Source organism: Rhipicephalus sanguineus, chromosome 3 (genome assembly GCF_013339695.2).
Source record: "Rhipicephalus sanguineus isolate Rsan-2018 chromosome 3, BIME_Rsan_1.4, whole genome shotgun sequence".
In the NCBI taxonomy this organism is placed as follows: domain Eukaryota; kingdom Metazoa; phylum Arthropoda; class Arachnida; order Ixodida; family Ixodidae; genus Rhipicephalus; species Rhipicephalus sanguineus.
The window spans coordinates 45,424,420-45,447,251 of NC_051178.1; the positions used below are offsets into that span (position 1 = coordinate 45,424,420).

At 47.9% G+C, this 22,832-nt stretch overlaps 1 protein-coding gene across 1 annotated transcript in view; it reads right to left on the reverse strand.

Moving 5' to 3' along the window:
• LOC119386601 (transcriptional regulatory protein AlgP) overlaps positions 1-16,006 on the reverse strand; it is a 98,399-nt gene extending 82,393 nt beyond the window's left edge. Inside the window, exon 1 of the mRNA XM_037653886.2 lies at positions 15,441-16,006. Within this exon, the coding sequence (XP_037509814.2) occupies positions 15,441-15,836 (396 nt within the window). The 5' untranslated portion in view covers positions 15,837-16,006. The remainder of the gene's footprint in view (positions 1-15,440) is intronic.
• Between the last annotated feature and the right edge of the window lie 6,826 nt (positions 16,007-22,832).

Consider the following 22,832-nt stretch of genomic DNA (forward strand, 5'->3'; position numbering starts at 1 on the left):
TGTCGGGCGCTGCCCGACAACGGACCGCAAAGGGTTAAACACCAGAATTATTATTATATTATTATTCTCTTCTCAGTCGATGTGCTGATCCTCTCCCCCTAATTTCGAAAGCTTCCTGCACCTAACATGGTTTTGCACTCCCTCCAGCGTAGGAGGCATTTCTGCACTTCGTACAAATAAATTTAGGTGCACGTTAAAGAACCCCAAGTGGTCGAAATTTCCGGAGCCTCCACTACGGCGTCCTTCATAATCACATCGTGGTTTTGGGACGTTAAACCCCAACAATTATTATTATTTATGCACCTCACACGGTTTTTCACAGCCTCAGTGAAAGGGCCCGCCTTTGACCAAGCGACGACGAAGTGCGATGACGTCACAAATTCTGGTGATATGAGGCGTCATTGTTGGCGTCATGTTACATCGAATTCGTGCGACTTTTCTATGCCGACGGCAGACACGTTCACTTGAGTATCACGCGACTTTTGACCGACCTTTATTACGTTTTTTTTCTGTGTGTGTCGCCAGGTCTCGCCAAATCTTAAAGACGCCGCTCACGGTCAATTTTCGCGTTTGGTGAGGTTTGATGAGCAACCCCGCCCTCCCTCCACAACATTTGCCCCCTCCCAAGCTACACTAGCCTTCCCCTTCCCTCCCCTCCCCCCCCCCTCTTTCCCCACCGCGGGGCACCCCCAAGACAAACTCTTGCCGACGAAGGAAGGCCTTACCCGCATTTCGGTTTCGCGCGTACGCCGTAAACAACTTGAAAACTGCCGCCACGGCCGTGCAGATATATCGTGTAAGTAGTCTCTAGAAAAGAAAACGTGCCTTTATATGATAACGTTAAACAGTGTGGGATATATTACACTCGCTCGCTTAGGCGAGTGAGAATGGTACAGCCTGTGTAGGGAATCGGAAGGAAAACTCACGGGGTCACGCGGGCACTCCGTTTAACTCCCTCGTCGTTACGTCAACGGAGATGCGGTCCTTGTCACACGGTCTCCCTTATGCCAAGGAAGTTAAACGGAGCGTTTCACAAACGGAGTTCTCCCTCAGCGGCGGAATGGAGTGCTCTCGTCCCCAGTAATCTGTAGTTACTGAAAAAACTGCGAATACGAAACGGCTGCAGTCAACACAGCAATGAACTTTATCAACGTTACAAGTTATTTTACTTTATAATCCATTTATAACGTGCGCTTAATGAAAAAAATGTGCGCAATGCTAATGTCACACGGCCACCACCGAACTCCGTTTATCTCCGTTCCGCATTGAACTCCTTAATGGAGCTTAACCAGAATGGAGTTGTGGCTGTGCTACACGGCTCGGTGCAAGCTTTCAACGGTTGCCGCATGGGGCAGAAACAGCGCTGCTGCGCTCGTCGAAACGTCCAATTTTTGCCTGTGTAGTCGCCTTTAAAGCAGCAAAACGTGTTTTTGCGTGTTGATGAAGTGCTCGGAATCACCATTGCTGTCACAGTGCTTGTGCGTGCGCCTCACACGTGCAGAAACAAATATGGCGCGACGCTTCACAGCGGCGGCTTGGCGAGGCGTTGGTGTGGAGAGTACAAGCGCTGATGTCCGAAACAATACAACTAAAACTTACACTACGGGGCGTGAAATGCTACGCAAAAAAGAGCAAAATTATAATTGAGCTCATTAGGACGATTTTGCTAGTGCGGTTTTCAGCGTAGCAGTAGCTGGCTGGGAACGAGAGTACTCCATCGAGCCGAAATGGTCATTACCGAACTCCCTCCACCAAAAGCTCCATTTAACTTCCTCAGCGAAATGGTGACCGTGTGACATGAACCCCATCTCCCTCGAGGAAAAGACGATCGAGTTAAACGGAGTTCACGGGTGCCCGTGTGACAGGGGCATAAGTGTACTATCGCGCTCAGAATGAGCTACATCACGGTAGCGCGTGGCCGAGCGCTCAGCAAGGTTGTACAGTGGCGCCGAACGTGGCATATTTTCGAGTTATCGGGAGAGAGTTTGGCTGGTCGTGCGAGCGCGCATCGCCCCCACTTGCTTGCTTGCACCATGGTAGTTGTCATTTCCGAAGCTGATATCACCGCACGGCAAAACTAGGGTGAGGGTGAAAGCAAGTGGAGGCGATGCGCGCTCGCAGGGACAGCCTAAAGTCCCTCGATTTTCAGAAGAGGGCAAAATCTAGGGACTTTAGGACAGCCAAGCCCTCTCCCGATAACTCGAAAATATTCCATGATCGGCGCCACTGTGCCACATTGCAGAGCGCTCGGCCACGCGCTCCCGTGATGTAGCTCATACTGAGCGCGACAGTACATACTCTTCGCATCATGCTTCGCGAAAAACCGCCATGCCGCCATTTCGAATAAATGTCTCCGAGTCCGTGCGCACCGTTGTGCTTACGCCTGTGCATCTCGTTCCGCTCTTATTGCGGTGCTCTTTATTCTAGTTCAACGTTAGCAAAAGTCATAGCAGTGAGTGACGCGCCTTGTTCCTTCGTCACCCACCCCGGCAGTCGTGCCGGCAGCACATGCGATCTGTTGTGGGACCCATCCGCGGCAAGGGCTCCGTGGACTGAACGTGAGACGTGTGCTCATCCGACATTGGAACGTGATCTAGGTGGTAGCGCAATTTCAAAGAAATCGATGGCAACTTGCAGTGTGTTTGAAAATGAGCGCACGCAGAGAGAACGCGCACCAAAAGAAACGTACACTGTTGCCAGCACGCCTGTCAACTTTACTGACAATGTGCTTGCAGGTACACGTTTCTGTAATAAAAGCCAAAACAATCTTTCAAATTTCGATTTGAATAAGTCGTAGTTTTTGTAGTCATACGTACGGTCGATAATGTTTTCAGCGCGATCAGACGCGAAATCTTGCCTGCATGGATGGATGGATGCTATGAGCGTCCCCTTTAAAACGGGGCGGTGACATGTCTGCCACCAGGCTCGAAGAAAAAAAAAAGAAAAAAAAAAAGCTTCCTTGTTTCATGTTGGCCTAATACCTTATCTACATTGATTAAATCTATGTTATTATACCAAAAAAATATAAATTCACGGTCCATCTCTCTGCCTCTTAAGGCAGAATGACCTTATTTTTCCCCCATTATTTATTTTTGTTCTTTATCTCTACTTTTCTGCCACCAATACTCTAACCGTCTCTTACTTATTTCTATCGCGGACGTGTGCAGCTTTCCATTGTTGTCCCTAAAACCAAGGCTTCATGTAGACTCGTGCCCACACGTATACCTGGGTGAATATCGCCACATTCAATCAGTACATGTTCCATCGTTTCCTTAGTTCCCCCGCAGCATGTACATTGTTCTTCTTCGTTACTGAATCTCGCTTTATAACTACGCGTTCTAAGGCAGCCCGACCTTGCTTCAAACAGTAAAGCGCTTCCCCTTGAATTATCATAAAACCTTTCCCTCCTTATTTCGTTTTTTCCCTTTCGGTAGTTACTCAGAGCCGGCTTCTTTTCCATCGCTGCCATCCAATAAGTCCTCTCCGCCTCTCTGACCTTCCGCTTAATGCTCCTTGTTGCCATATCGCCCGCACTGCTAGCCGTATATTACTGGTGAGCCTCCTAGTTCTTTTCTCCACTGCGTGTCAACGCTTTTTTCTATACAATACCTGAAAACCTGCTCTGCCCATCTACTGTTCTTCATTTTCCTCAGCCTCTCTTCGAATCTCATTTTGCTCTGAGTTTCCCTCCCTTCAAAGCTGTCCATCCCATATCACCCTTTACAGCCTCATTTGTCGTCTTCCCGTGAGCGCCCAACGCGAGGCGGCCCACCGTCCTTGATTTACATCCATTCCTGATTGTACCTCTGACTTCATGCACACTACTGAGTTCCCAAATGTAAGCCCCGGGACCATCACACCCTTCCACAGCCCTCGAAGCACCTCGTACCTATTGTATCCCATAAAGCTCTGTGCTTCATAATTGCAGCATTCCTCTTTCCCTTTGCTACCGATGCTTTCTCTTGTACCTCCGTATATCTATCCCCCTCATTTACCCATACTCCGAGGTACTTGTACTCGCTTACCCTCGGTATTCTTTGGCCCTGTATTAAGACCGTATGGTCTCCGTGATCATTGAATACCAGCAATCCACATTTTGTTGCACTAAATCCTAGTCCTAGAGCCTCACACTCCCTTCCGCATATATCTGCCAGTCGCTGTATATCATCTTGACTGTCCGTAAATAAGACAATATCATCAGCATAAAATAGACCTGGAAGCTTCTGCTCAACCATCGTGCCGACCTGTTTGTGTGACAAATTAAATCCAATGTTGCTACCTTCTAGCGCTTTTTCCATCCTCACCATGTACAGCATGAATAACAGCGGGGACAAAGGACATCCCTGTCTCAGCCCCTTGCTAATTTCAACGCTGTCCTTGCTACTTATTCCTTCCCATTCTATACACACTGTATTTTCTCGGTATATTTCTCTCAAAAGCTGTACACAGTCGTCACCTAGCCCACTTTCCTTCAATATATCCCACAAAATTTCCTGATTAACGTTGTCATACGCCCCGGTGATATCTAGATAAGCTACGTATAAGGGCCTGTTTTCTATGTTCGATATTTCTATACACTGGGTAAGAACCCAATGCATACGTAGGCGCAGCAGCGCCTAATTGAGCCCTTGCGGCTTCTGTGCGAACCTCGTAAAGTTGCAGTGTCACATGGCCACAACTCCATCTCCGTCGAGCTCCCTAACGGAGCTTTACATGTATGGAGTTTAACGGAGTTCGGCGCTGGCGCTGAAAGGGTGCCTCCGTGTAGCACTACGCGAACTCTCGGGTCTGCCGACAGGGGGCAAAGGAGGCACCGCCGCTGCCAGCCAGTTGAAGAAAAAGCAAATGGTTACGGTGGTTCACGTCGCAAAGGAATTCCTAATTCCTTGCACGAATGCTACCTCTTGATAAACCGCAAAGCTTCTGTGGGGTGGGAACACGTGCCGTCCGCTTTTCTGCGGATTGACTTATAAGGCTGCCGTGGCCGGAAGTCGAACCCGCCTTCTCGAGCTCAGCAGCGCGACACGTTAGGCCATGACTACGGACGTTCACACATTCACTGGAAGGCTAATGACAGTGAGCGAAGCGATAGTACATTGGCTTTCTTTCTTCGGCCGCCCGTAGCTATTTGCGAAAATGTAACTGCACCTGCACGGGCAAATATATTTTCAAGTCAAACAGCCGCGACAACACACCAGCAGAACAAACTTTGTTTTTTTCGTACACCGCAGGGCTTCCGCAGTAAATTGTGAGAAGCCTTCGCTGGAATGCGACGAGAAAGGCATTCTGTAAATGAGAGCTTTCGTGTTCTTGCAGGAAAGCCAACTTACAGATATTTGCAAACAGCGTCAAAAGCTAATTCGAGGCAAATGGAATCCATATTTTTAACACGAAAGTGTTTTATGCCCGGTTCCACCAGGGCTGCACTGACGTATTTGCGTCAAGCATATGACGTTGTAAAATATAAAGACTAACAGTGCGCAAAGAAAAAAAAACCAGAAGTTCCGTCACCGGGAATCGAATTTACGACCCCTCGCTCCGCAGCGCGAAACGATTCGGCCACGGACGCCACGTTCTTCGCAATGCTAACGGCAAGCTATTTATATACACTATTTGCCGGTGGCTGTACTCAGAGATCTGTGCTACAGCGTGTTTTCGTTATCACTGGCGCGAAGGGCTCGTAGAGCGCGCTTCCAAAGGTCGTCGCCGTTGCGACGAGCGCCCGCGTCTACAGCGCGTGGTCGCTTGTGCGTGCGCTTATCTTGTGATCGCGGTGGTTTGTACGTCTCGCTTTGAGAACAAGAAGGTCACTTGGCTCACTGCAGTGGCCGCTTTTGCGAAAGGAGCGCGGTGCTCACGCAGAAATAAGTTTCAAGTGTGACAGTTAGTTCGCTGTCATCCTGTGTATGTTCGTTCCGTGCGTCCTTCCTGCTTGAGCAGCGCGTTGCAAGTTTCGAGCTGCTTGCCGTTCTTCGCGTGACATTACAGCTTGTTGCTGTAGCATTCATTCCTTCGCCCTTGGGGCGAAAGAATGCGCAACAAACGCTCAACTACGTCTGTGAAGACACGCTTCACTTTTGTGTTATACCGATTCCTATGACAGAGGGATCAGCCATGTTTTTATTCTGCTGCGTGGCTCGTCCCGGCGATTGACAACAACAGGAGAAGTAGTGGGAATCAGAATACTGTTCAGGGTGCCCTTGGACAGTGGCGACCAACTCGTTCGCGAGTGGGGGTGGGGGGGGGGGGTGGTGGCTGGCGTCGCTCAAATTATATATATATTATATAATATATATATATATATCTATATATATATATATATATATATATATATATATATATATATATATATATATAAATCTTTGACTTCAGGCCATTTTTTATATTCATAGAGCTGATCACATGACTTGCTTTGCAAAACTGTTAGGGGTTTAGATCAGGGAAGAATCTGCACAAACAGATTGTGCAGGCTAGGCCGCCCTATACCGCGACAACACAGCAGTGTTTAATAACATTTTGGAAATATTACCGTGAAGTTTAAAAAGTACACCCAAATTTAACCTGATCATCTGAGCATTCCATCAGCAAACTTTCCAGTCTCAGTTTGGCGTTGCAGATACGATGAGTATAAAGAACCTGCTAGGTGATACCACGTAGGATCGAACAAACAATGGCTGGTCGACCTCTTAAATTTATTTCAAAATTTTGTATATTATTGCCTGATGAGTGGAAAGAAGAGATCCGCAATTTGTTTTGCCGCCAAAAATTTTTTCGATGCACAGGAAATCAATAATGACGAAGAGGTGGAGTGGAGCGCTCATCCGCTCTGCTGTTTTGGCCAACTTTCGTTACGAATTGCACAAAATATATTAAAGTTAGGTAGCTGAAACTTCTTCAACTAAATATATGCATGTGTTTGCTTCTGCTCAGGTATTTTTAGTTTTTATGCGTAGTGTAGATGTTTTTATAAAAAAACCTCAAAATTAACCCAGGAAACGTTATTTTCTTTACTTTGAAGGTCTTTATCTCAAAAATGCCTTGTAGCAGAGCGACAAAAATTCCGCATTACGTTCTTCGCGTGCTTATCTACCAAACTGCCGAATCTTATATTTATATAACGTTTAAGTAAAGAGATATGATCGGGCTAAGTTCAAGAAAACGTCGAACAATGGAAACTTCTGACGACAATTAAAAAAAACATTTTTTATATATCTTAAACTTTGTCCACTTATTCTCTTCCACATCAGCTTTCACAATCATTGAAAACATGTTGCATAATGTCGTTGCACTAATAGTTACGGCCCCTCCAATGAGACCCTTAGGCAAGGATTGGCAATTCCGACTTCTTGCCCAGCAAGTGTATAAAATGCAGGCAGGATTGAATTTCTTTTTTATTAAAAGGGCAGCAGGTACCGAAAAAGGTGTCGCCGGCACTGAAGAGGTTAATTTTGAAATTATTTGGCCACTGCAGCGGCCACGAGCACGGGGCTACCGAGCAGGCGCGCGCGCACCCGAGATGCTCGTTGTAAGAGACGGCGCAGTGAGAGCTCGTTTTCGCGTCCTCAGACCGATTGAGTTCGAGATAGCAACACCTCTCGGTGATCTGAACGCACGTGCACTGGAACTTCGCTATTCTATCCGCCCTCTGTTCGCATCGCAGCTAGGCGCTGATAACAAGGCAGAGATGGAGGCAAGATGAAAACTCTATATGGGAGCTATGAGCGCTCGCTTCACGCACGCTGCTGCCAGAGAAACTGCGACGCGCCAGTTGCGATCAGTGAAAAGCATGAACGTGGTGCTCCAGTGGCAAAGCAAAATATGGAATGTCAAAGAAAAGAAAAGCAAAAACTAACGGTAGCCGGATGTGCCTGCCTATTTTAGATGTCGGCAGCAGACGGCCTGAACTGGCCGCGCGTTCAGTGCGCTGTTCACACTTCATTCGGCGCGGATAGTTCTTGTGCTTTGCTCTTACTCTACTCCTCCTGTGCGTCTCATGGCGAGAAAGTATAGCTCTGAATGAGTGTATTGTGGAGACTACCTTTCGAAGCACAAGAAGCTTAAAGGAGTACTGACACGAATTTTTAAAAATTTCGGATTGTTGCTCTACACTCTTAAAAAAAAAAGTTAGTAAAAAGGTTGTAACTGCAAGCAAATAGGTAGTAACTGCAGCGGTTACTAACTTTCTTGGACCGTTACTAACCTTTTGCTACCTGTTTACTACGTACGTTAGTAAACAGTTACTACCTGCAACCGTTGCTAACTTTTTCCTACCCGTTTACTACTACGTTAGTAACTGAAAGCAAATAGGTAGTAACTGCAGTGTTACTAACTTTCATGGACCGTTACTACCTTTTTCCTACCTGGCGGTTAAGTATACTTAATCTAAAATTGTAGTTAATACCTATTGTGTTAATTTATAACTGGAATCGTCTCGACACATCATTTTAAATCGAAAACTGGTGAAGAAAATGACCATGGATCAAGAAAAAATATAAATTTTCTTTTTAAAATTACGCAACCGCGATTTCTAAGCATCATTCTCCTATTCTGAAAACGGAGGAGCAAAGGTTAATGAACTGCAAGCAAGTGCTATATGCGTTTTAGTACACAATATAAATTCCAACAAGCTAGCATGACAGGCGGATGTGAAAGAACCACAGGTGGTTAAAATTAATCTGGAGTCCCTCACTATACGGCGCGTCTTATAATCATATTGTGGTGTTGGCACGTGAAATCCTGAAATGATTATATTAGCTTTCTACTGCCTATGTACTAGCACATTAATTCACTGTAATGCACTGCGGCTATGTTAGTGGGCTTAGTACTTGTCTCGGCCGCTGTACATATTCGCTTTTTTGCGGCAGTTTTATAGCAACTAGACTGATATATTGTTTCTCTTAATACGGTTGATTTAAAAGTCTTGTGCTACGTCCCCAAGCGCACATAATACGGTAGTAGGGTAGGGTTACTTTAGGGTCACATTTTTTTTAGAATTCATCGTGAAACACAGGTGCTCACCCGGTAACCAGTCGTACATCTCCAATGTAGGGGCTATAAATACCCGGGAGTCGCTTAGTAAGTTACTGTCGCGTAGTGAACTTGTTGTTGCGTCTGTGCATTTCTCTAGTTCATGACCACTCCACGCAAGATTAGCCGAAGGTCGTTTCGTAGTGATGGCATTATGAATTTGATCACTGTTAATAATGTGGCAAAATGAACGCGTTAGTATCAGTTACAACCTTTTTTTTTACAACCTTTATTTTACTACCTATGGTTAGTAACGGCTAGGGTAGTAACAGTTACTAATTGCTGTTAGTAAACGTCAGCGGTAGTAGCAGTTACCACCCTTGCCGTTACTAGCTGCACTTACTAACAGGGTTGTAACATATGTGACAAGCCGTTACAACCCCAAAGTTAGCAAGTATTACTACCTTTTTTTTAAGAGTGTAAATGAAAATACTAGTGTCGAGAAACCTAAAACGACTATTGTGGTGCCTGGGAATGCATCGTATATATTTTAATTAGCGCCACTTTAAACATAAACGATGTCTCAAAATCGTATCAGTACTCCTTTAACTATTGCAAAGAAGCCAAAATTTCGCAGAGTTAACGACCTACACATAAATGTTTTGAAGGAACGCTTAACGCCCGAAAGATCAGTGACTGTCAGTGAGACGGACTACTTGCGCTACGCGTGCTTTTGCTACCACTGCAGTGAAATCTTCACGGAACGCACAGTTTAACGATGACATTCTTATGCCGCCTGAAAAAGAAATCGACGTCGTTAACCAGATCACTGCGACTACCGGTGCACGTGCGTTCAAATCACCTGAGAGGTGTTGCTATTTCGAACTCAATCGGTCTGAGGACGCGAAAACGAGCTCTATCTGCGCCGTCTCTTACAACGAGCATCTCGGGTGCGCGCGCGCCTGCTCGGGAGCCCCGCGCTCGTGGCCGCTGCAGCGACCAAATAATTTCAAAATTAACGTCTTCAGTGTTGGCGACACTTTTTTTGGTACTGCTGGCCTTTTAATAAAGAGAAATTCAATCCTGCCTGCATTTTATACACTTGCTGGGCAAGAAGTCGGAATTGCCACTCCTTGCCTGAGGGTCTCATTGGAGGGGCCGTAACTATTAGTGCAACAATATTATGCAACATGTTTTCAATGATTGTGAAAGCTGATGTGGAGGAGAATAAGTGAACAAAGTTTAAGAAATATAGGTTCTTTTTTTAATTGTCGTCAGAAGTTTCCATTGTTCGGTGTTTTCTTGAAATTAGCCCGATCATATCTCTTTACTGAAAGCTATATAAATATAAGATTCGGCAGTGTGGTAGATAAGCATGCGAAGAACGCAATGCGCAATTTTTGTCGCTCTCCTAAAAGGCTTTTTTGAGATAAGACCTCCAAAGTAAAGAAAATAACGTTTTCGTGGGCCAATTTTGAGGTTTTTTATAAAAACATCTACACCACCACATAAAAACTAAAAATACCTGAGCAGAAGCAAAAACATGCATATATTTAGTTAAATAAATTTCAGCTACCTAACTTTAATATATTTTGTGCAATTCATAACGAAAGTTGGCCAAACAGCAGAGCGGATGAGCCGCTCCACTCCACCTCTTCGTCATTGATTTCCTGTGCTTCGAAAAAATTTTTGGCGGCAAAAACAAATTGCGGATCTCTTCTTTCCACTCATCAGGCAATAATATATAAAATTTTGAAACAAATTTAAGAGGTCGACCAGCCATCGTTTGTTCGATCTTACGTGGAATCACCCTGCTATGACTCTAGTACCCTTAAGTTTCTCACTTACTAAACAAAACATGTGGCTGACAAAGCAAGGTACTTCGCAAAGTCTTCAGGATAAGCCGAGTGCCAATTTCTTTACTGTTAGCTCCCTTTAATATAATGTCTTAAGAAGACTAAGTTCAGTCGATTAATACTTAAGCAACCACATTGAGGTGGTTGTGTATAGTAATTAAACATTATAAATGATACGATTTTATATACTAGGTGTCGTTCCTTGCCCTCGTACTTTTCCCAGCTTGGGTGGGGGTTGACGGAAAAGCGGTGAAGGTGGCCCTTTACTCCTCCCCTCCGGTTCCTCCAAGTAATAGGCTACGTAAAACTGTGCAAGCTCAAATTTTTCGTTGGAAAAAATGTGGGCGATTATAACGTTAAAACTACCCCGCGTTATTTCCTTCCGTATAGGTTGGTTAGCGGTCGAAATTTTCAGGGTCATGCTCACAGCACCTGCTCGTAAAACAACGAAACAAATGACGCGTATGTGATCCACCGCGTAATTACCACGCACGCATGACTGCGTAAAAAATAATAACATTAACTATTTTCAATACGGCGTATTGTTTGACATTGGTCCTTTGCTATTCGTCAAAATTTTTCAATGTGCCTCAAAAATCGCCTCCAATCGTACGCGACGACACAGGTCTGCGAAAACTCGCGGCGTTAAAATGAACTGTGCACAATAAGCAGTAAATTACTGTGCTGCTGCTAAACAATAACTCATGTTTTTTCGGAATAGCCAGACAGTGTCTCTTTCTGAACGCAATTTAAGAAGGCTGCCCGCCAATCACATTGGCAGCGGCTGCTGACAAAGAGGTAGAGAGAGAAATAAAACATTATTTGTAACAGACACAATCCTTGCGGGTAGGCAGCCTTCTTAGTCCAGAAAACTGTGGACGTTGATCACCTCCCTGGTGAGATAGATCAAGTAACGGGGCAAACTTGAAAGCTGGGCTTCTCAATGTACTCGAGTCCACTTTGTTACAAGCCGCAGGCTACGAATATGATAAGGCGAGTGAAGCAGGCTAATCGGAGACTAAGTGGGCAGGGGCGTAGCCAAGGGGGGGTTGGGGGGGTCTCAAACCCCCCCCCGAATCTTTCAATTTGCTTGCGTATATAGGCACGCACACATAAAACACACGCACGAACAACATAAAGTATGGTGAACCCCCCCCCGAAAAAAATTTTCGGCACGCCCCTGAAAGTGGGAATCATTTTAGTTGTCTGGCTATGCACAACTAAATATGGACACTTCTGCACACTCATCAACTCACAGCAGCTGAATATGGAGCAGGTGCGACGCTATTCGTTTTTGAAAGAAACTGCATTTGTTGAAAAGGATATCGTTTGATCGGGCTAGAAATACGTTGACTGGTCCCGCCCATATTGCGTCGCGGATTACTTAAAATTCAGGCAGGACAAACTGAAATCATGACAGACTTGCTGTAATGTTATAGAGCCCCCCTGCTGAGCGATAGCCTCCTCTGCCAATGCTCGACCGCAAGAGGCGCACGCGTGGAATAGGCAGCCCGCACCGCAGGCAGTCTACAGTGCGTGTCATGACCACACGGAGGACAGTCGTCACCGCAGAATCGTAGGACAAATTTTATTACGTTATTGCTGCGTTCAAGTAATTGCCTGACTTGTTAGTTTCCCAGTCTGCAGCCGACAATAACCGCTGTCGAAAGAGGGGGGCGGCTCCGCCCCCCCCCCCCCAACATTTCTCAGCGGGGGGGCTGGCGCCCCCCTTGCCCCCCCCCCCCCCCCCCGGTAGGTACGCCTATGCCCTTGGAAACCACTACGAACGCGCCCCGCAGTTTGCCACAAAGACGTCAAATCCCTAACTTGGCTAAAGAAACCCTAGATCTAGGGATAAATCCCAAGACGTGGTATCCCCGCACGCATAGCCCACTGGTTACCGCATCTCGCAAGTCACGAGATCGATTCCCAAAGGCGGGCTTTTTTTCCCTTATTTACTTCGCCCTACTATGAAGGGGCGAAACAACGGAAACCACGACGAGTAACGTTGTGGCCGGTGGGTCATAGTGAATACACGACACCTTCCTTTTCGAGGCGGGGGAAGGGGTCTACACGCACAAAGGGTTGGTTCCGCGGGATCGGATGAGTCACGACACCACACACTTTGTACACTTGGGCACACGGGTACCAGAGGACCGGTCACCTATGAGTCACGCCACAACAATGGGCTCTCGCGGTATCGCAAAACGTAGGGCACTCCTCGTAGCTGTGGGCAGAAAGCCCGTTGCAGCCAACCAGTGGTGAAATACGCCACTACTCATTACAGCTACTGCTGTGTGCAAGTAGTGGTGTGCCTCTGCAGTGGTGCTACTGTGCATGCTCGTAGCAGCTTGTGGCATTTTTGTCCAACTACAATATCTTTCTTCGCAAAAATTTTCGGACGTATCAGTGTTCCGGTCAAAAGGAAATAATGAAAGTAGTGCGAGTTGATGATTATCTAACTGGCAATGCTTCATGCCAGCAGTTCAGGAAAGCGCAACGGGGCAATATTAGCTCTGTGTGTCTGTGTCGTCGCCAACGTGTAACCCGCCAAGGCGTAAACGCTGCGGACAAACCAAAAGAATTGTCTGAGAAGTTAGCGCAGCTACCGCGTCTTCGGATTCGCCCAATCGCGGCAGAAAGGTGCATAGCGCACAAAGCAACACTCGGTGGTGTATTTCGCGCAATGATGTAGTAACTCGGGTGCGCTTTGCCTCTATATATGTTTTCACCCCCGCGAGCAGGTTTTCTTTTTTTTTTTTTTTTTCAAAGAGAGGGTCCAGCTTTCTCATAGTCACGATGGTTTTCTCATTAAGTTATCTTATTCGCCGCACCCCCGCGGGCATTCAAATGGAGGAGGAACGGCTTTTCGCGTGCCACGTGGGGCTGCGCGCACAAACTTCTAGGGCAATGTTGAAGCGCACATGCTCCTAGCATACTCTTTCAGCTTCTATGAGACTGCATCGCTTCGCAGCAAGTTCACTTGATTAGCGGGGTCAGTTTAGAATCCCAAGCTATTCTCCGAGAGTCACTGCACCGGTGATGAGATCGCTGTTAAGCAGGAAAATGAACACCAAGGCTTCCTACTTCGCGCCCATATTACGGCACTTGCTATTCCGAGCTCAAGGCATGTTTACGGGCGGCTCTTTTTTTAACGGTCAACTACAAATATGGCTCAAATTCTTTTTTATCCTTAGTGTTCCTCAAATGTCGCAAAGAAGCGAAACGACAACGCAATGAAGGGCTTGATAGCCCGGAGTTCACGCACTGTGCTTCGAGTCGGAATCCATCTCGCGCTGCTTCTCAGCTGTGGAACAAACACACGACGGTTGGTCGTCGGTGAAATCGTTGTGGTGTTTGACCTGCCGGCTTGACTGGCGAGAGTTATTGTTACGTTTATTGCCTTTTTTTTTTCCTTTTTGTAACCGGGAGTAGATCTCTCAGCTGCCGACGCAGCCTTCCGCACTGTTCATTCCGCGCACAGCGTAAACAATAGAAATTGAACGACCAATTCTATAAGCACGCTAAAACACCTGCAAGTCGCAGCAGGATACCGACCAGATTGCTTTTCTTTTGGCTGGCTCTCCCTCATTATCTAATAATAAAATGCGGAGCAATGTTGGGACAACTAATGCGCACGAAAGAACGAAACGGGAGCCGCTAATTCGCTGTAGGACGCGGGTTCGATTCCCGGCTTCGGCGGCTCGACATCGGTGGGAGCGCAACGCAAAAACAGTAACGATTTAGGTTCACGTTAAAGAGCCCCGGGTGATCTAAATTAATAAGGAGTCCCCACTATGGCGCACCTCGTAATCATATCTCGTATTTAAGAGTGCGGTCGACACAGCGATCTTACGTGAGGGACGCGAGACGAAAGCGGGCAGCAGCTGGAACCAGCTTTTCCGAAGCCCCACGATCTGCGGAGAACGTCACAGAGGGAGCTTTCCTTCAGCTGTTCGCAGCCTCGCGACGTAATTGTAGCGGATTCCGTTCAGAAAATTCATGTTCGAAGTAATATTTCCGTCCACCTGTCGGGTCGGCAAATCGCGCACAATGAATCGACATAACGAAGTGTCTTTTCCGACACCGAAGGTACTACTTCGGAAAATCGACACGGGCACACGGGCACACGGGCACGCAAGCACGACTGCGTGCAACGTTGCGACGAGCCGTTGTCGCCGCGTTACTCGCCGATTCCGAGGCGCTGGGTACAACGTGGCCGACTGATGATCGGCTTTGGTGATTTAGCAGCAATCTCGCAGAATGGCCTACGAGGCACCAGCTGAGAATGCCCGCTGGCCCAAATGCGCGCAGTCGCGCAGTTACGGGGCGGAGGTTATCCGAGGCGTCACGCCTGACTCGGGCCGCCCTCGACAGGTGGCGCTAGCGTCCACACAAAAACACAACCGTCGCTTCCGCGGCCCGAACAGACTCGAAAGCCCGTAGCCGAGAACCCGGGTACAGGTGGGACAGAAAACCACGAACACTGGTTATCGGTCAAAATAAACGTGCGCCACGAGCAAGTGTACGGCCGTTGCTGCGAGGCGCACGCATCGCACGCACGCACGGAGTCTACGTGGTAGTGGCCGTGAGCGACGACACACGAAAAGCTCTCACCTCGTCTCGCTGAATGCGCAGCTCGTCGATCTGCCTCTCGCGTTCGGCGATCACCTCTTCCTGGTGCTGTATTAAATCCGTGTGCAGCACGACGATGGCTCGCAGCCTGTCTTGCTCGCTGTCGTCGGGAGCGTCGTCGCCACAGTGAGCGTACAAGTGGTCCGTGTCGCACGGCATGGGCTCGAGCAGTTCGGCGGCCGACTTTGCGCACGAGATGTGGTCGTGGAATGCCGCGGCGGCGGCGAGACTCACTTGTCGAAGCAGCGGATTGCCTCTGTCTGTGCCATTCCGTAAACTCTTGGACATATCGCAGGCCCCTGGCATGGGACCACTCGGCTGGCGCCCGCTGCCAGGCGGCTCCGATTTCATTGAGCGGTTACGGAAATCTATTATCATCGGTCGGCTGTTCTTTACACTCGCTCGGATCACTGGTCACTACAGCCGCACACCGTGATCACTCACCGGTCACAGTGAAAGTCGCCGAGCACATATCACCACACAGCGCGTCAAGCCACAGCAGTAGAAGAGAAGCGTAACCTGCCAAGCGGGGGCGACAGTAGTGAGGAGGAAGAGGAGGGTGCGCGAGCCAGTTTGTTTTTGTGCCGAAGCCAAAGCCAAAGCCGTACTCTCGTCGGTGCGGCGGCTCTCTGGTACCGAAACGAAATAAAAAAAAAAACCTAGCGTTTTGAATGTTTTGTCATCGTTGTGAATGCATAAAGCTCGTAATTAAGAGAATGTGCAATACCAAGAAAGAAGAAAGTTTGCTGTTTGCGCCACATCCTCTTCTGCCTTAGTTACGCCGCTCTCGAAGGCCATGCTTTTGCACGTTGCATGCCAACGTATGTGTTTCTGGTTCGAGATCGACGCTTGTAACCATTTGTCCAGGCACCACGGGACGCTTCTTGCGTCAGGCAAGCAGTGCTTATGTCAGGAGAGGGGGGGGGGGCTCTCTCCATTTTTAAGGAGACCCCCCCCCCTTAGGGCATGTCAATGTAGTTCTGAGCACACCCATTTCATAAGCGCTGAGCTTTATCTCTTTACCAGTAGTATTGCGCAGCGATATTAGACTCCGCAATTTTCTAAACAAAGTTTAATCGCGATGATTCGGTTGGGTGGCGTCAGCAAAACACAACAAACATATATATGGCCTGCACGTGCGTCATGATGCAGCGTCTGAAAGGAACTGGGACTCCACGACAGGGGCGTGCGCCAGGGATTTTTTTTACTGGGGGGGGGGCACCCACGAAAGTGGGTTCCTTCAGGGGGAGCAGAGAGGCTGGGAAACATACGCATTGTAATTTTGACTATGCTTGCTCTTGGGGGGCACAGGGGGGGCAAGCGGAAAATTTTGGGGGGGCTGGAGCCCCCCCAAACCCCCACTGGCCCCGCCCCTGCTCCACGATGGCGGCTTTGATGACAAATAAGTTGCGTCTATGTGAAAACGACGCGGCAGCAACGTCTCTGTGCGTGAATATTGAACGAACATGCATGTGATGTTTTGAAAACATTAATGTGACATCGCAAACGTCGCGTCCACCCATGCTGGTGCTCCAACAGGGCGCTTTCAGTGACGTCAGTGCAAGCATTGTCGTAGAGCTGAATGCAATTCCCCGAGACAGTGCACACCACAGGTATAATTACCACCCTGTTCGAATAAGCTCCTTGGCACATACTGTTTCACGAGGCACCTGAGCATCGAGCTACCTCATCGTGAATCAGTGAAGGTTCACCGTGGTCTCAGTAGGTTACCAGTCAATTTCCATTCCTTTAGATCACGAGCCTGGTATAATGCCATCCCAGACAACACTCGACATCCCGAGGTCGTCCTCAAATGGTACAATCGTCCTCGCACATTTCTCGATGTCCTTCGTACGTATTGAGTACGACACGAGCTGGTTTGACCCGGAAACGTCTTTGCGAGTGCTTTCTGAGGACAACAAGTTGTCCTGAAAAGGTTCTTCCAGATACCTTTTGGGAATGACAAAAGCAATACGAAAGCGCGCTAACAAGTTGTCCTGAAAAGGTTCTTCCAGGGACCTTTTGGGGATGACAAATGCAATGCATGCACTGAGCGCTTATACATATGATTCTTCGCGTCCGTTCACACACTAAGTAGGTGCATATCATATGTGAAAATTTTCTCAGCACGTTTGTTTCACACAGTCATTGCATATTTTTGCCTCGTTGCTTTGTGGTGAACTCTAAATGCGCCGCGGTGCAGCCGTGGCGCTGCCAGCGTGAGGGAGAACGACATTCCCTTTCCTCCCTCTGCGCCGTAACAAAGGCACGAAGGAGGCGCGGTTCGCCGAGAAAAAAAACCCAGTTGGTACCGAGGCTCTCAACAACACGCCTCGTCTCTGCGTCGCTCACGCGTACCAACAATTGGTGACCCTTCAGAGTTCTCCGCCACGGGAGAAAAACGATGACCATCGAAAGGCATGGCCGCCAGGAAGTGGTGTCATTGGACAGAGTTAAGCCGGCACACATGGAGACCAACCAGGCCACGACAGCAACCTCCGCCTTTCCACCTGAATCCTTCCGAACAGCGCCACATCCCACACCAGCGACGGACGCCCCAGTGACTGAAAAATATCACACACGCAGTGGAAGACGGACAGGTGCGCCAAATCGCCTCAACCTGTAGCCGCGTTTCATTTCGCTCGTGCTCTCACTAGGGGGGGAGTACTGTGGTGAACTCTAAATGCGCCGCGGTGCAGCCGTGGCGCTGCCAGCGTGAGGGAGAACGACATTCCCTTTCCTCCCTCTGCGCCGTAACAAAGGCACGAAGGAGGCGCGGAGAGGGAGAGAGGGAAAACCAGTTCGCCGAGAAAAAAACCCAGTTGGTACCGAGACTCTCAACAACACGCCTCGTCTCTGCGTCGCTCACGCGTACCAACAGCTTCTCTTTTGGTTGAAAAGCTTCAAATTACATGTTTCGCTTTCTGAAACACAAGTAATTAATCATCTTGGGTATCGAAGCTGATATTGCGAAATGTTCATTTAAAATAGTATGTTCTTAAAAGAACTAGCAGCTGGCAACCATTGACCATGCGTTGCCGTTCTGGATAGTCAAGTAGCCAAACCAGCCAAGCCATTCCAAGTCAACTGACTGTCAAGATGGGATCTTGCAATGAAGGTGATTGCAAACCGCATCTTTGTTGTTTGTGTGTACAGTACAGTGTAGTGTACAGTTAACAAACGTGAGATGTCTGAAAGTGCAAATCGCAGACGTCGACGGAAGGTCAAATCGCCATGTTGATGGGCGCTTCACGTTACTCAACGCTCTGACTGATGCTCCCATGAATGGATCGGCACCAGGCGAACAAATCGCGGTGAATTGTGCTTCGGAGAGTCCCAACGTGAATAACGGGGAATCGACGTCTGCGTCTGACACATGGCCCGACCTCGGGCAAGTTAACTCGATGCCCGTGTCGAGTACACTGGTGGGCTGTCAGAGCGGAGACTCTAACACTAATGAGTGCACTGTGCACGATACACGTGGTGACGAGGACATTGTGCCAGACTTCCGAGGAAGTTTACAAACATGGGCCATTGAGTCGCAGTCGTCGCATGCTGCGGTGACATCACATGAGACTGTCATGAAATGTAGCATTGTTCCACACGGGACAGCATCTGGTTCCTTTTGCATGTATTAATCCGTTCATTAAAATCGTAACTGCCTTTATTTGACGTCTTTTTTCTTGCAGGAGTAGCCCGGTACAGGAAAACATCTTTGCAAATTTGTGCTGAATGCCTTACTATTGCTTTTTTTTTTTTCAGACACTGTCTCTGACTACTTGGACTCGGATGCCTGAGAAAGCGGTCCTCATAACAGTCGGGACTAATTACTGTTTAAATAAATGAATTTCAGTCAACAAGCTTTGTTTTTTTTTTTTTTTTCATAGTCAAGCACTCGTCACCTCTCTGTTTCTTGACGCAGAATACATACACAAGACCTCACAGAGGTGTTTTTCCTTTAACGTATGTAAATACCTTGAAAAGAAGTAAATCATATGTAGTAATACAAAATATGACAGCCTACGGTACCGAACCGGCTGCACAATGGTTGTTCTGAAAACATACTAAAAAAGTCCTGAAGTGCTGTTTTGACAACGCCCTCAGGTGTTATGAGTACGGACAACAGGACTGGATTAGTGCCATTCTAGTACTATAACAGGACGTTCTGAGGGCATCTTAATGTCCTCAAGGTGGCATACTGAGGATGTCCTGAGGTTGTTATTGTGTTGTCTGGGATTTCGCACGTTCAGTGTCATTCTGTCTCCCGTCACAACATCCTCTACAAAAAGAACTTAAAACCTTATGCGACTGAACACCTGCTCGTCGTTCCATCAGCGCTGCGTGCCGACATTTTATCTGCCTGCCACGATGAGCCTTCGTCCGGCCACTTGGGATTTGCACGTACCCTAGCCCGGATTCGTCAACACTACTATTGGCCAAAGCTCACCCAGGATGTCAAGCATTACGTAATAACGTGTAACGATTGCCAGCGTCGTAAAGCCCCACCTATGCGTCCAGCTGGTTTCCTGAAGCCTGTTGCACCGCCATAGCACAGGCGCTTCAACAAACCGGCATGGACTTGCTCGGGCCCTTCCCGAAGTCTCATGACGGCAACCGCTGGATTGTAGTCGCTACTGACTATTTGAAAAAATACTGCGAAACAAAAGCCCTACAACGAGGCAGGCTCGTAGCCAGGATTTTTTTTTGTTTGTTTGTTTGGGGGGGGGGGGAGCCCTTCCCCCCTGGATACGGGCCAGCAACGAGGCACGGCCAATGAGATTGCGTAATTTTTCATGAACAACATCGTCCTCCGCATGGAGCGCCAGCAGTTGTCATCACTGACCGTAGAACAGCTTTTACAGCAGTAGGGTACGGATTTGGGCTGGTTGGTGCATGACTTCACGTATAGAAAACAGCGCTACGAGACGGGACAAAGAAAGGGCACTGGGGAATAAAAGCACATTTGGTTGATAGTCAGCGCCGTGTTTGTGCCCTTTCTTTGTCCCGTCTCGTAGCGCTGTTTTCTACGTGAAGCTTTTACAGCTCAAACGATGCAAGACGTCATGAGGCTTAGCGGAACCGCTCATCGCAAAACTACCGCATACCATCCGCAAACAAACGGTCTTGAGGAGAGATTAAACAAGACGGTCGCTGACATGCTATCTATGTACGTTGACCAAGACCACAAAAACTGGTATGACGTTCTGCCATACATTACGTTCGCTTACAATACTGCGGTTCAAGAGACTACGGGATTCACCCCTTTCCGGTTGCTTCATGGCCGAGACGCAATTACGACGCTGGATGCCATGTTCTTACCCGACAGGTGTGGCATTAGCACCGATGCGAACGACTTTATCCGACTCGCACACGCAGCTCGCAAGCTTGCACTCGAGCGAATCCAAAACCAGCAACGCATCGACTCGCAGAGGTACAACTCTCGTCATCGCGAGGTTATTTACCAGCCCGGTGATCAAGTGTGGCTGTGGATTCCCATTCGCCAAAGAGGCCGCTCGGAAAAGTTACTTCACCGTTACTTCGGTCTATAGAGTTCTACGTCGCCTCAACGACGTCAACTACAAAGTCCTGCCTGAAGGCACGGCTCGGCGATCACGTCGTTTACAGCAGGCAGACATTGTGCATGTATCGAGGATGAAGCCGCACTACCCCCGTTGACTATTCGTCCACTCTACTTGGATGACCGTTGGGACACCTCGACACTGCTGCATCAATTTTGTGTGTGTGCGTGTGCGACTAGTTTCTGTTCTAATCACTATTGAGCATCGGGACGATGTTTTTTTTTAAGGTGGGTAATGCCACGTGCATGGGATGAGATTGCGCTATTCCTCTGTATGTGCCACTGCGAAACAGACAAAAGGACAAGGAAGTGGAAAAGACGAGAAAGTCATGCTTCGTGCGATCGGTTCAGCTCGACGTCCTTGGTTTTCCGATAGACAGAGGTTCTGTACTGTTAGTATTAAGGTGACAATATTAATATCTAAAAATTGCAAGGTGTCATTATTAGGAAGTTCATGGGTGAAGGGTAAGCCCTTTCCACATCGTCTGAACAGGTTTAAAATATCCCCAACAGCACTAGTATTCGTCTATTAGTGTTTAAAATCATGAGAAAGCCGTCTACATATCTAAAAACTCGTAGAACTTTTTCGCTGTCCAATAGGTAATTCAAGACACGGTCACTGGCAGCTAAAAAAAGATTGCAGAGTTCTGGGGCAACACACGAACCAATACAAATTCCCTTTCGCTGGATAGATATCTCGTTGTCAGAAGCAACGTAAGTTGAAGATAGGTAGTACTCTAGTAAGATCACAAAGCCATCGACCGAGATACCGGTAGAATTCTGGAAAGCAACGTCTCCGTTATTTTTTATACAACAGCGCACGGCAGGTAAACGGCAGGGGCGTAGCCACGTTAGGGCACACCTGGGCCCGTGCCCCCCCCCCCCCCCCGAGATTTTTTTTTGCCATAGCATACAGAGCAGAAAATGGCACTCGACGACATCTGCCTGCTCGTCCCCACTACAGATCAAGGAGGTGCCCCCCCCCCCCCCCCCCGAAAAAAATTTCTGCCTACGCCCCTGGTAAAAGGGCATCGTGGGAAACGGAGAACAAGTCATCTCCGTCTATCGAAAAGGCAGACTTGCAGGAATCAAGAGAAGCCATAAACGTTGTCACTTCTTTGGAATTTTTTACAATATAGGGATCATCAGTAACTAGAACGTTGAAGTTTTTTAACAAAAACTGACTTTGCTGCTGCTGCCAAGTACTCTGCTCAGCAGCTATACTTCTAAAAGGCACGTTTTAACACTGAAAAATACGGACAATGACAAAAGCTTACTGTCCATGATAGACTTACACAACCCTGAAAGTTTCAGCTCTTTACACAAAGAAACAGCTTTTGTTTTTACCCTGCTCAGGTTTACTTTTGCAGGAACGAAGTTCTTGGTCAACGCTTCAGTGGCTTTTTGACTAAACGTCAAACGTCCGAACGCGTCTGATAATTACGGCGGCGGTCATCCCCCCGTCCGCTTTATGGAGTATATATGTGCATTTAAACCTAGGAGTCAGCGCCGATCGCAGCCATGGCGCCCAGTGTGGAACACTCTTTTTCTGCCTTTTGGCGTCACGTAGCACGTGATCTTTTTGCGAGCTGGCAGCTGACCAAGAATCCCTCGCAGAGGCAATCAAATGGAAAACATGATGGCTGTCCAGAGTGGGCTCATAACGAGAATCGCTGAGCTGGAGAATGCGTTGGCGACAGAGCGCGAGAAAACGAAGGCCATGGGAGAAAGGCTCAGGTTAACCGCCCTCTTACTTCGAGACGCCCGCCTGGAACTCTCGCAAACATTGCCTGCAG